The 14412-nt window shown below is 46.4% G+C and overlaps 1 protein-coding gene across 1 annotated transcript in view; it reads right to left on the bottom strand.

Annotated features, from left to right (window-relative positions):
• Window positions 1-2647: 2647 nt before the first annotated feature.
• The window catches only part of LOC116704592 (dystroglycan), a 48707-nt gene continuing 36942 nt past the window's right edge, over window positions 2648-14412 (bottom strand). The window contains exons 3-4 of the mRNA XM_032540180.1: window positions 8270-8731; window positions 2648-6951 (exon numbers count right to left, since the gene is read on the bottom strand). Of these exons, the coding sequence (XP_032396071.1) occupies window positions 5125-6951; window positions 8270-8731 (2289 nt within the window). The 3' untranslated portion in view covers window positions 2648-5124. The remainder of the gene's footprint in view (window positions 6952-8269; window positions 8732-14412) is intronic.

A 14412-nucleotide genomic window follows, 5' to 3' on the forward strand; every position in this document is an offset into this window, starting at 1 on the left:
TCACGGGAAAGATATATATATATATATATATATATATATATATATATATATATATATATATATATATATAGATATACACAGTATATGTTTAGATACTAGGGTTATACCATAGACATATATGTGTAGATACATATAGGCACATACAGTCGGGTCCATAAATATTGGGATATCGATGCAACTCTAATCTTTTTGGCTCTGTACACCACCACAGTGGATTTGAAATGAAACAAACAAGATGTGCTTTAACTGCAGATGTTCAGCTCTAATTGGAGGATATTTACATCCAAAATCAGGACTCCAGACCTCTTATCTGCTCCTTGTAAATGGGATGAAGAGGGAATAACACACACCTGAGCAGCTAATCGTCCCATTACTTTTGGTCCCTTAAAAAGTGGGAGGGACATTTACAAACTGTTGTAATTCCTACACCGTTCACATGATTATGATGTTAATGTCCTCAAATTAAAGCTGAAAGTCTGCAGTTAAAGCACATCTTGTTTGTTTCATTTCAAATCCACTGTGGTGGTGTGTAGAGCCAAAAAGATAAGAGTTGTGTCAATGTCCCAATATTTATGGACCTGACTATATATATATATATATATATTGAGGTTGTACCAAAAAACTCCATATTGGGGTTGTACTGCACATTGCTGCAGATCCTGTTTTCCCCCTGTGTGTTTCGGTCTCTGTTTTATCTCCAGAGTGAGACATCTCTCTAGTTTTATCTCCAGAGTGAGACATCTCACTAGTTTTATCTCCAGAGTGAGACATCTCTCTAGTTTTATCTCCAGAGTGAGACCTCTCTAGTTATCTCCAGAGTGAGACAAACCTTAGTTTTATCCCAGAGTGAGACATCTCTCTAGTTTTATCTCCAGAGTGAGACATCTCACTAGTTTTATCTCCAGAGTGAGACATCTCTCTAGTTTTATCTCCAGAGTGAGACATCTCTCTAGTTTTATCTCCAGAGTGAGACATCTCTCTAGTTTATCTCCAGAGTGAGACATCTCTTTAGTTTTATCTCCAGAGTGAGACATCTCTCTAGTTTTATCTCCAGAGTGAGACATCTCTCTAGTTTTAGCTCCAGAGTGAGACATCTCTCTAGTATTGTCTCCAGAGTGAGACATCTCACTTCTGTCCTATCTTTGTTGGGTGCTGCACAAGCTCAGTAGCTCGGTAAGATCCATCAGCTGATAACTCTTTCTCCAGCTTTGGTCAGTCCAAGGCAGGATCAGCTGGGAGACTTCTTCTAGACCAGGGACACAACAGGGACAAGAAGTAGACCAGGGACAGGAAGTAGAACAGGGACCGGAAGTAGAACAGGGACCGGAAGTAGTTCTTTTGGAGAGTTTGGTCAACCAGGGGCTGTTGTAGCAGTGTTTTCCATTGAGAACGAGCTAGCATGCTACGGTTAGCCACCTCGTCTCTAGTGACGTAGAAAGCTGTGCAGATGTTGGACAGCTCATCCGGAGACTGAAGACAGAGGACATTCACAAACCGGATCAGAGGACATTCAGAAACCGGATCAGAGGGCATTCAGAAACCGGATCAGAGGACATTCAGAAATCGGATCAGAGGACATTCAGAAATCGGATCAGAGGGCATTCAGAAACCGGATCAGAGGGCATTCAGAAACCGGATCAGAGGACATTCAGAAATCGGATCAGAGGGCATTCAGGAACCAGATCAGAGGACATTCAGAAACCGGATCAGAGGACATTCCCAAACGGCAGAGGGACATTCAGAAACGATCAGAGGGCATCAGAAACCGGATCAGAGGTAATTCAGAAATGGATCAGAGGCATTCAGGAACCAGATCAGAGGACATCAGAAATCCGGATCAGAGGACATTCACAATACGGATCAGAGGACATTCAAAAATTGGATCAGGGACATCAGAAACCGGATCTGAGGTCATTCAGAACGGATAATGAGGGATTCAGAAATCGGATCAGAGGACATTCAGAAACCAGATCAGAGGCTCAGTAAACGGATCAGAGGGCATTCAGAAACCGGATCAGAGGACATTCAGAACGGACAGAGGGCATCAGAAACCGGATCAAGAGGGCATTCAGAAACGGATCAGAGGGCATTCAGAAACGGATAGAGGACATTCAGAACAGGATACAGAGGACATCAGAAACAGGATCAGAGGGATTCAGGAAACCGGATCAGAGGGACATTCAGAACCGGATGCAGAGGGCATTCAGAAACGGATCAGAGGGCATTCAGAAACCGGATCAGAGGGCATTCAGAACCCGGATCAGAGGGCATTCAGAAACCGGAAGAGGACATCGAACCAGATAAGAGGACATTCAGAAACCGGATCAGAGGGCATTCAGAAACCGGATCAGAGGACATTCAGAACCGGATCAGAGGGCATTCAGAAACCGGATCAGAGGGCATTCAGAAACCGGATCAGAGGGCATTCAGGGACCGGATCAGAGGACAATCAGAAACCAGATCCCACTCAGAACCCCATGGATGGTTTTGTATGCGTGTCGAAGCACCAGAGACTCAAACTAACCCCCCAAATCCCAGAAAAAAGTGATATTTTCATAATATGGACACTTTAAAAAATTATCCCAACATCACCTGCAAAGACAAGTTGAATCAGATGAATGAATGAAGAAGGTGGGTTTGTTTTTACCGTACCAGTTGGTTTTATTATGACAATGCACACTTGATAAGCAAAAAAGCCTTGGCATTCTGCAAAAAACCAACAATATTATGACAATACGAGTCAGTCGAGCTGCGTCAACCGCGCCTCACATTATTATTGCAAAGGGTCACTTTCAGTTGAAACTCATTAGCAAACATAACAGGACATAAAAATAAACTGTGTGATTACATAAAATATGGGTCATTCCATCTTTGTATAGTGGGAGATACATTTCGATATGCACACACACACACACACAGACACACACACACAGACACACACACACACAGACACACACACACACACACAGACACACACGCACACACACAGACACATACATACACACATGCATACACAAACAATGAAATAAAACACTTGAAATACGTGACCCGTGACACAAAAGAAAAACAAAAAAAGAACGCGTACATAATTGAATCATAGTCGAACTTCTAGGCTAAGATTTTATAAATCACAAAAGACTAATCATTATTAATCAGGTTGTTTTTCTTTTAATAAATCAAACAATTTGAGTCTGTATCAAAAACTTGGTAAAAAAATTAGAAGGAGATTTTTTTTTTTGACCGTTTTTTCAGCGAGCAAAAATTGTTGAACTTCAAAGTACTTTCTTCCTTCTAAATCTCAATCATCTCCTCTAAAATGTTTCTGTACAATCCCATCTGGGACGGTCTCTATGGCACGCTAATGTCCTCCGCTGACGTGGGGGGGGGGGGGGGGGGGGAGGACTGCTTCATTACATAAAAAAAGAATTATCCCTGGTCCAAAATAAACTGAAGGGGTCCTTTTCCTGTTAATGAAGGTACTGTATGGATGTAGAAAACTAAAGACATGTTTAGAGCTGCAACTCACGATGATGTTCGTTCTCGATTAATCTTATTGGATTAGTTGTTTGGTTCATAAAATGTCAGAAAAGGGTGGTGGGGGGGAGGGGGGGGGGCACAAGATGATGTCCTCCAATGTCTTGTTTTGTCCACAACTCAAAGATATTCATTCAACAAGCTGCAAGCAAAGTATTTAACTCAAACCGATTAAACAGTAGAGGACCCAGAATGGAACCTTGGGGAACTCCGCATGTCATATTTGTCCACTCAGACACATAATAAAAGCAACACACTGTGAGGGATGTGCACTTAAAACTGTGTTGGGCCTTTGGGACGTGACATTTGAGAAGTTTGACTTTAAAATAGTTGAGTATAGTGCAGCTCTAGACATGGCATTTCACTTTTACCGGAGTTTTGTAACACTGTCGCCAAACTGACGTCAAATTACATGGACTAAAATCTGCATAAAAGTATAAATTTTGCATCCAAATCCACATCAAAACTCTGCATTTACAGGTTCTTTATTTAATCTCTTTCGTGACAAAAACGGTGCGTCGTGTTTTCTCACTTCAACCCCCATCCCACCCAGCTTTCTCACAGCGGACGGGACGGGGGAAACCGAGAGGAAGGGAAGATTTTCATCTAACGGACGGTAGACGTTCTACCAAAAACAGGAAAAAAAGACTCTGCAGGTTATTTTAGCGAAGCAGTCCCTTTCTCCCACCACCAAGAAAATATAACCCAATCTAACAGAACATCTCCCAGATATACAATGAATTTTAAAACCAAAAAAACTAAAACAAATTAATTATTATTATTCTCTAAATCTTTTTTTAGGCTACCTTGTTATTCATTCATCTTTAATAGACACTGTGATTAAGGATATAAACAGACAAGTGTTAAAAGGCAAACCGTATTGAATCGGAATACACACACACACACACCACACACACAACACACACACACACACACACACACACACACACCTCGGCCTCCCATTCTCTTGTGTTGTCTGCAGGGCTGATCTGAGATCCTTGCGAGATCTTTTTTCAAATTCAAAGAATCCCCCTCTCGTTATTTAAAAAAAACAACGAAGGTTGTCGCCTGCAGTGCACCGCTGGCAGTCCACTGTCTTCTCGTTTTATTTTAAAAAGCAAGACCAAAAGACGAGTTGTTAGGCAAACGATTCAGTCCAGAAAAGAAAGACTTATAATGGGATGATGATGAAAAACTGTGTTTTAAATGAACAGAGAAACAAATGAAAGGCTGGGAAAAGAGAGCTCGTCTCCCGATCTCCATCGTCGCTTCTGACCAACCGGTCGATCCAAAAAGACAACAGGACGACAATTTGTCTTAGGCCACTGTAGTAGCTGGGCTACCACTAAAACAGTAGTTCCTCCCAGCTGTTTCAACCAATCCTCCCATACGTTTACTGTAAAAAAAAAGAAAAAAAACTCTCTCCCCCTCCCCCCCCAAAGCCAAAGTCCCCTGTAGCTGTTTTGTATTTTAGCACCTCTTGTCATCTCTCCCTGTAAATGTCCAGACAGACCAACACCAGAATGAAAACCGTCACTGTTCCTCAGGCATCCGGTCCCTCCACCCGATCGGAGGAGGGTTAAACGAGTCTTAAGGTGGCACGTAGGGGGGTGGCGATCTGTAGGGGGTCATGTTCTTGGGACGTGAACCCTTGCCCTCCATGGGAGTGGTGAAGGGAGGCGGCGGCTGGTAGGGAGGCGCGTTGGGGTCCTCGTCCCGCAGAGCTGTGTACTCCCCGAGCAGTTCCTGGTTCAGGGGCGTGGTCTCTGGCGTGGCCATGTTGGGGTACTCCGGCGGCGGGAGTGGGGGCTTCTCTTCCTGCAGAATCAAGGGCATACTGGAAGATGGAGGTGGCTTGGAGTCATCGAGCTCGTCGGCGAAGATGATCGGCACCCCTTTTTTGATGAAGGTGGCCTGGTCCTCGATGGTCAGCTTGCCCTTTCGTTTCTTCCTGTAGCAGATCATCGCAATGATGCCCGCTATCAACAAGATGGCCGCCACGACCACGGCAGGAATGACCGTGTGGAGATAGACGTCGTCTGTGCTCTGCCGGCCGGTTCCCAGAGCTGGAGTGACTGCTGGAGGCTCTGGTATTTCAATCTCTCCAGGCGGGATGAAGGAATAGGTTCTGCAGCTTGCCCTTCCCTTGACCTTGACATCCAATGGTCGGAATTCAGGTTCCATGAAGTCCCTCAACTTCGGCGAGGGTTTTCCGTCAGCACTGGCGAGCGTCCTGCTCATCACTGTGAGCTGTTCCTTTGGACAAGGGTGATGTGGGAGGCTCGTGTTAGTCCACTCCACCACAATGGACCCTTTGGTGATGTTACGCAGACTGACTGTACTGCTGTTGCGGTCCCCAAGTGCGTACGCCAGCTTTTTCACCAGAAGGATCTTCTTGTGGATGTCGATTGTAATTGAACGCGGCTCCCCTTCAAACCGGGCCGTAAAGATCACGGGTGTCTTGTCGTTGGCGGGCCAGCGGTTCACGCGGACCTCTATGGCGTCAATCGCTTTCAGGCCACCTTTGTCGGTTGCCTGCATGAAGTATTCGTGTTTCCCCACATGCTGGGCATCGGGCAGGCCGTAGAGCAGTTGGCTGGTGGTGTTGAACTGGATCCACGAGCCCTCTCCAACCACTTCATTGTGGTTCTGTCTCAAAGTCAGTCGCAGCTTGTCAGTTGTCCCGTCCTCTTTATCAAAGAATGTATCCGATGGGATCTTTACTTCGAAATAGGTGCCCACCAAAGCATTGACCTGGTCGATTGGGTTACGCAGGACCGGTTTCTCATTAAATGGATCCGGGACAACGGCCGGGGATGGTGTTGTGCGCCTGGACGGCTTGGCTGTGGAGGTCTTTGTCTCTCTTGGCACCGGTGTGGTTTTGGGTCTCTTGGGTTTCTTGGTAGGTCTTCTCGTTGGTGAAGGTGGTGTAGCAGTGGCCTCCACAAAAGTCGGCCTGGTCATGGTTGGCTGGATTGGAACAGTGCTGGTGGTTTCCATTACCCTGGTTGGTTGAGGGGGTCCCATGGTGGGGGTATGGTTAATGGGGTCACGAACTCTAATTGTAGGCTTGCCTGGGAGGGGAACGGGACCTCTCACAGGGGGGGCGGAGCTTTCAGTTGGTGCAGCAATAGAGGGAGAGGAGATGGTTGGAATAATCCGCACCGGAGGCTCCACTATGGTTGTTGGAGGAACCACTGCCAGGACAGGGGTGGGGGTGTTGTTTAATTGGCGCCTCACCCGCTTCGGGACGTGGGGTTTCTTGTTGGCGATGTGCCACCCCACCACCGGGTAGCCCAGCTTGGCGGACATGGAGCCTTCTTTGGCAGGACCCTGGACACTGTTGATATCTGGGACTGTGCTCTGGTCCAGGGAGCAGCCGAGCTTCCACGACAACAAAGCGCCGTTCTCCACCACCTGGGGAGACATCGATGACTTGTTATTGGAATTATCCATCTACCTAAATATGTTAAATTATTCACGGATGAGAAAATATTTACTTTAACCACATACAAACAGGCTCTGTAGCATTCATTCTCATTAACTCACTCTAGTGTTTCCCCTATAATTGTACAGGTTGTGCTGCCATGTGCTCTTGAACAAGCACAGTACCCCCCCCCCCCCCAACCACTCAGGGCACAGTTCCAGCACTGGCAGCCCCCCCACTCTGACACCTCCCCATTTGTGCATGAATAGGTCCTGATCATGTGTGTGTGTGTGTGTGTGTATTTCAGGCCTGTGTGTCGTGATTTCTAACAAAACAGAGTGTAAATCTTAATTTCCCCCACTAGGGATCAATAAACAGTATAAATTATGCCAGAAATGCCAAATGTAACGCCAAGATCTATTGTGTTTTCCTACATTCATTCTTTCTTTCTAAAAGGTGACTTTAACCCTTGTGTTGTCTTCCCGAAAATCAACACTTTTGTTGATGCTTTATGAGCCATGAGGACAACATGAGGACAACATAAGAACAACATGAGGACAACATGAGGACAACATGAGGACAACATGAAGACAACGTGAGGGCAACATCAGGACAACATAAGAACAACATGAGGACAACATGAGGACAACATGAAGACAACGTGAGGGCAACATGAAGACAACGTGAGGGCAACATGAGGACAACATGAAGACAACGTGAGGGCAACATGAAGACAACGTGAGGGCAACATGAGGACAACATGAAGACAATGTGAGGGCAACATGAGGACAACATGAAGACAACATGAGGACAACATAAGAACAACATGAGGACATCATGAAGACAACATGAGGACAACATGAGGACAACATGAGGGCAACATGAGGACACCATGAGGGGAACATGAAGGCAACATAAGAACAACATGAGGACAACATGAGGACAACATGAAGACAACATGAGGACAACATAAGAACAACATGAGGGCAACATGAGGACAACATGAAGACAACATGAGGACAACATAAGAACAACATGAGGACATCATGAAGACAACATGAGGACAACATGAGGGCAACATGAGAACAACATGAGACCACCATGAGGACAATATGAGGACAACAAGATGGCAACATGAGGGCAACATGAGGACACCATGAGGACACCATAAGGACAACAGGAGGACAACATGAGGACAACATGAGGACACCATGAGGGTTAACTTCTAACCTAGTAATTTGGTATGCTACAATAATGCTTTCATTTACTATATACAGGATTCTGCTGTATCATTTCCACCATCTTTACCTTTTTGGCGTTCCCCGGCCCGGCCATGAACGCAGACATGTCGAACAGCCGGTTGTTGACCACCGGGAGGATCTTCATGTGCTGGAGGCCGACCCTGGAGAAGCTCTGCATGTCATCCAGGAGCTCCACCCTCTGCTCGGAGCTCATCTTGGTCAGATCGGCGTCCAGGATCACCGTGAGCACCGTGACGGGTTCCTCGTTGCTACAGGCGAACGGCTGGGCGTCGTCTTCCCCCGAGGCCTGGTTGGACGCCAGCTGGGCCGAGTCCGGGTCCAGATGGTCTTCAGGGTGAACCTCGATGGAGAACACCTCAGAGGAAGACGAGGACTTTGTGTGGTTGGAGATGGATGCCGAGATGTAATGGACGCCCTTGTCCTCCTCCAGAGGCAGACCCTGCAGGACTCGGCTGCTGGCGTCCCAGTGCAGCCAGGCGGGGAGCGAGTCCTTTCCCATCTCTGTGATCTGAGGGACAAACCAAAACAGATGTTTTAATTAAAATAGAAAATACGGCCTGGAATTAGTCTATAAACAGATATGACATCACGTAAGTTAGGGCTGAAAAATCTACCTTAAAAGGAGTTTATTTATTCAGTTTTATTTTATTTAAAGTATCAATTCATAAAAGTTCAACAAAAGTTATCTCGAGACACTTTACAGATTTAGGGCGTCCTCTGGTGGACAGACTATGCAACGCCATCACTAACAGGGACGTTGCAGAGCGTCCTCTGGTGGACAGACTATGCAACGCCATCACTAACAGGGACGTTGCAGAGCGTCCTCTGGTGGACAGACTATGCAACGCCATCACTAACAGGGACGTTGTAGAGCGTCCTCTGGTGGACAGACTATGCAACGCCATCACTAACAGGGACGTTGTAGAGCGTCCTCTGGTGGACAGACTATGCAACGCCATCACTAACAGGGACGTTGTAGAGCGTCCTCTGGTGGACAGACTATGCAACGCCATCACTAACAGGGACGTTGTAGAGCGTCCTCTGGTGGACAGACTATGCAACGCCATCACTAACAGGGACGTAACAGGGACGTAACAGGGACGCAACATCACTAACAGGGACGTTGTAAAGCGTCCTCTGGTGGACAGACTATGCAACGCCATCACTAACAGGGACGTTGTAGAGCGTCCTCTGGTGGACAGACTGTGCAACGCCATCACTAACAGGGACGTTGTAGAGCGTCCTCTGGTGGACAGACTATGCAACGCCATCACTAACAGGGACGTTGTAGAGCGTCCTCTGGGGGACAGACTATGCAACGCCAAGTCTCATAACATGGTTGACCGTCCGTTTTTATATTTTTAAATATTCATTCATCAGATTAATTTATTTGTCACTATAAATTATTCTGATGAATGAACTTTTTTATCATTATTTTTTTATTTTTATTAATTGTTATAAATGCAGATACCAATAGATTGGGAAATGCCTAATATCGGCCGATATATTGGCCGATATTATCAATATATCGATATTAGGCATTTCCGTTGGTCGGGCTATAATCACCAATGACTCAAAGAAAGGAAAAAGTGGGATTAAAGGTGTACATTATTTTTCTGTTATGATTTTTCAAGTTTGGTTTCCATAACCTGCCTGGATCCCGACCAAAACGAGCTTTTTTCTCCCCCTGACAGGGCTTTCCAGATTTTTTTAAAATTTTTTAGAAAAAAATACGCAGGGAAAAGGGAAAGGGGAAGAAGAGGAGGCGGGTGGCGGAGAAAAACGCGGGGGGAGGATGGCGAACAGGAGGCAACAAAAGAAATGAGGGGAAAAAAAACCCTCAAAAGCTGTTAAATACTGTTTAATAGCTGTTCAAATGCTCGTTCAAATAGCTCGCAAATACCGTTCTAACAACTTTCTTTTCGATTTTTGGCCTGATTTTTCTTTATTCTTTCTTATTTAAAAAAATGCCGAAAGTGAAAATTTTCATTTTTTTTCAAAAGTTCAAAATGAAGTCTTCGGTGTCCAACCCAACATTTAATCCGGTTGATGGATATTAAAAACAGATAGACAAGAAAACCCCATTTTTGAAGGCGAAAAAAGAATTTTTAGCAGTAGCAAAATGAAAATTTATCTACGTTTGGGGCATGACGTTGGGGGACCGGGGTCGTTGGGCGACCGATCGTTGGGCGACCGATTGTTTTTGGGTACTGATTTGGGGGGGTTTACTGTTGGGGGGTCGTTGGGGACTGATTGCTGGGGAAAACCACGTTGGGGACCCATCGTTTGGGGGACCGTTTTTTGGGGGCCCCATTGTTGGGGGTGATTTTTGGGACCCCTCGTTGGGCGACGATCGTTTTGGGGACCGTTGGGGTTGGGGCCGTCGTTTGACGACTGTCGTTTGGGGCCCATTTTTTGGCGACCGATTTTTTGGGGGATTGTTTTGGGGGACTGATTTGGGGGATTGACTGTTTGGGGGATATGTTGGGGGATGATTCTGGGCAACCGACGTTTTGGGCGCCCCACTTGGGGGTTACCGTTTTTGGGGGACTGCGTTGGGATGACTGTTGGGGACTGATCTTTTGGGCTGATCGTTGGGCAACCATCTTGGCGACCGTGTTGGCACCGATGTTGGGGGGACTGTTGGCGATTTACTTTTGGGGGATGTGTTGGGGGCTGACTTGGGCAACTGATTGTTGGGCGACTGATTGTTGGGTGACTGATTGTTGGGTGACTGATCGTGGGCACTGCGTTGGGTGAATTGTTGGGCGTTTTATTTTGGGCGCTGTCGTTAAAATGATCGTTGGAGACCGATTGTTGGGCGATTTTTTGGGTGCGGTTGGGGGGATTGCTGTTGGGCAAATGGTGGGGATGTCGTTGGGCCCCGATTGTTGGGCACGATTTTTTGGGGGACTGTTTTTTGGGTTTCTGATCGTTTGGGCGTGACTGTTTGGAAAAACGATTTTTTGGGTGACGGGTCGTTTGGGGGACTGACGGGTTGGGGGACGGGGCTGGGTTGGGGGACTGACCCGTTTGGGGGGACGGGAAATTGGGGAGACTGATTTGTTGGGCGATGATGTTGGGCAACTGATTGTTGGGCGACTGATTGTTGGGGGAAAATGATTTTTTTGACTGATCGTTGGGGGCCCGACTGTTTGGGCGACTGACGTTTTGGGGGAAATGATCGTTTTGGGCGACCGATTGTTGGGGGGGGCTGAATGTTGGGGCGGACGTGTTTGGGGGGCCCCGATCGTTTTGGGGGACCCATTGTTGGGGGACTGACCCGTTTGGGGGACTGATGTTGGGGGACTGACTGTTGGGGACTATTGGGGGGCGAGGGTGGGGGGCGGGCTTAATGTTGGTTTGACTTTTCGGGGGGCCCATTTTTGGGCGACCCGACTTTTTGGGGGGATGACGTTGGGCGAAAAAATCGTTGGGCGATGATGTGGGTCGCCCATTTTTGGGGAACCCGATGTTGGGGGGACCCGAAAGTTGGGCCTGGGCCCGTTGGGCGAAGATGTTGGGCGACTGGTTTGGGGGACTGATCGTTGGGGGAATTTTCGTTGGGCGAACCCATTTTTGGGCGATTAATGTTTTGGGGGGGTGACTTTTGGGCGACTGACTGTTGGGGCGACTGATCGTTGGGGGATATCGTTGGTCGAACCCATTTTGGGCGACTGACTGTTGGGCGACGACGTTGGGGGAGGGGGGTTTGGGGGGACGGAAATTTTTGGGCACTGATGTTGGGGACTGAAGTTGGTGATTATCGTTGGGCGACCGATTGTTGGGCGATGCGGGTTGGGGGGACTGACTTTTGGGCGGGTGACTTTGGCGACTGATCGTTGGGCGACTGATCGTTGGGCGACCGATTGTTGGGCGACTGACTGTTGGGCGACTGATCGTTGGGCGACTGACTGTTGGGCGACTGATTGTTGGGCGACTGTTGGGCGACTGAGTGGTCGATTATCGTGGGGACCGATGTTGGGACGATTGTTGGGCGTGATTGGGCGATGATGGGGGATGATGTTTGGGGGGGATTGTTGGGGATGACTTTGGGGGACTGATTGGGCGACTGACTGGTTTGGGGGGACTGATTGGGGATGATCGTGGTGGATGATCGTTGCAGCTCTACTTCCACTAAGTTACTTCTGGAAAAAGTAGTTCCTAAAGGGCAGTGGCACTTCTGTATGTGTGTGTGTGTGTGTGTGTGTGTGTATATATGTGTGTATGTATGTGTGTGTATATGTGCGTGTGTGTGCGTGTGTGCATGTGTATGTATGTGTGTGTGTGTGTGTGTGTGTATATGTGTGTGTGTGTGTTTATACATGTGTGTATATGTGTGTGTGTGTGTGTGTGTATATGTATGTGTATGTGCGTGTGTGTGTGTGCCTGTGTATTTGGGTGTTATAGCGTGTGTGTGGTATAATTTTGTGTGTGTGTGTATATATGTGTGGTGTGTTATATATGTGTGTGTGTGTATATATATGTGTGTGGTGTGGTGTGTGGTTTATACATGTGTGTATATTGTGTGTGTGTGTGTATAAGTATAGGGATGTGTATGTGTGATATGTGTGTGTGTGGTGTGTATAAGTATATGTATGTGTATGTGTGTATATGTGTGTGGGTGTGTGTGTGTATATATAAGTAAGTGTTGTGTATGTGTGGGTGTGTATATATGTGTGTATATGGTGTGTGTATATATGTGTGTATATTTTGGGGTTTTGTGTGTGTATATAGTGTGTATTGTGTGTGTGTGTGTGTGTGTATATATGTGTGTATATGTGTGTGTGTGTGTGTATATGTGTGTGATATGTGTTTTGTGTGTGGGGTAATTAAAGGGGTTATATATGTGTGTATATTGTGTGTGTGGTGTGTGTGTATAGTGGTGGGATATGTGTGTGTGTGTGTGTGTGTGTATATATGTGTGTATATTTGTGTGTGTGTGTATATATGTGTGTATAATGTGTGTGTGTGTGGGATATATGTGTGTAATTGGTGTGTGTGTGTATATATGTGTGTATTTTGTGTGTGTGTGTGTGTAATTTTGTGGTGTGTGTGTGTGTGTATATATGTGTGGGATATTGTGTTTTGTGTGTGTGTGTGGGATATATGTGTGTATATTTGTGTGTGTGTGTGTTGTGTATATTTTGTGTATATTTGTGTGGTGTGTATATATATGTGTGTATATGTGTTTTGTGTGTGTGTGTGTGTATAATATTGTGGATTGTGGTGTGTGTGGGTGTGTGTATATATGGTGTATATTTGTGTGTGTGTGTGTGTGTATATATGTGTGTATATGTGTGTGTGTGGTGTGTATATAAAGTGTGTATATGTGGTTTTGTTGTGTGTGTGTGTATTGCCCCCCCCAGCGGCCTGTGTGCTGGGTTAGAGCATTAATGAGTGTCTAGGGAGCGCTGCTCTACATAATTTATCAAGCAGGATTTATTAGCTGCAGCAATAACGGGGGGGGGGGGGGGCAAGCTGCATTTGTTCTTGTTCTTGGATTCCTTAGTGGTGTGTGTGTTGTTGTTTTGGGGTGTGTGTGTAAATGTGTGTGTGTGTGTGTGTGTGTGTGTGTGCTGTGATCCTTTCCTCTCTATCAGCCTCCTGCCACGGGGACGTCCCCACTCCGATAATTGGCTAATAATTAAAGTTATTTTAATTTCAGTCGTGTTTAAATTACAATTCAGAGCACTGCATAGGAGTGTGTGTGTGTGTGTATGTGTGTATATGTGTGTGTGTGTATGTATATGTATGTGTATGTATGTATATGTGTATATATGTGTGTGTGTGTATGTATATGTATGTGTATGTATGTATATGTGATATATGTTTGTATAGTGTATATGTGGTATATGTATATGTGTATATCTCTTTGCCCTCTGTCCACGTCATGCACTCATCAGACAAAACACACATGTCCCATTATCGTAGAGGGCGTTTCAATCAGAGACAGAAGTAGAGGGCAGAGAGAGGGGGGAGAGAGAGAGAGAGAGAGAGGGGGGGAGAAGGGAGGAGGGGAGAGAGGAGAGAGAGGAGGGAGGGGGAAGAGAGGGGAGAGAAAAGAGAGAGGGAGGGGAGGGAGAGAGAGGAGAGAGAGGCGAGAGCGGGAGAGGGGGGAGGAGGAGAGAGAGAGAGAGAGAGAGGGCCCGGAGAGACGAGGGAACGAGAGAGGAAAAGAGGAGAGAG

This window comes from Etheostoma spectabile, chromosome 16 (genome assembly GCF_008692095.1).
Source record: "Etheostoma spectabile isolate EspeVRDwgs_2016 chromosome 16, UIUC_Espe_1.0, whole genome shotgun sequence".
NCBI classification, from domain to species: Eukaryota; Metazoa; Chordata; class Actinopteri; order Perciformes; family Percidae; genus Etheostoma; species Etheostoma spectabile.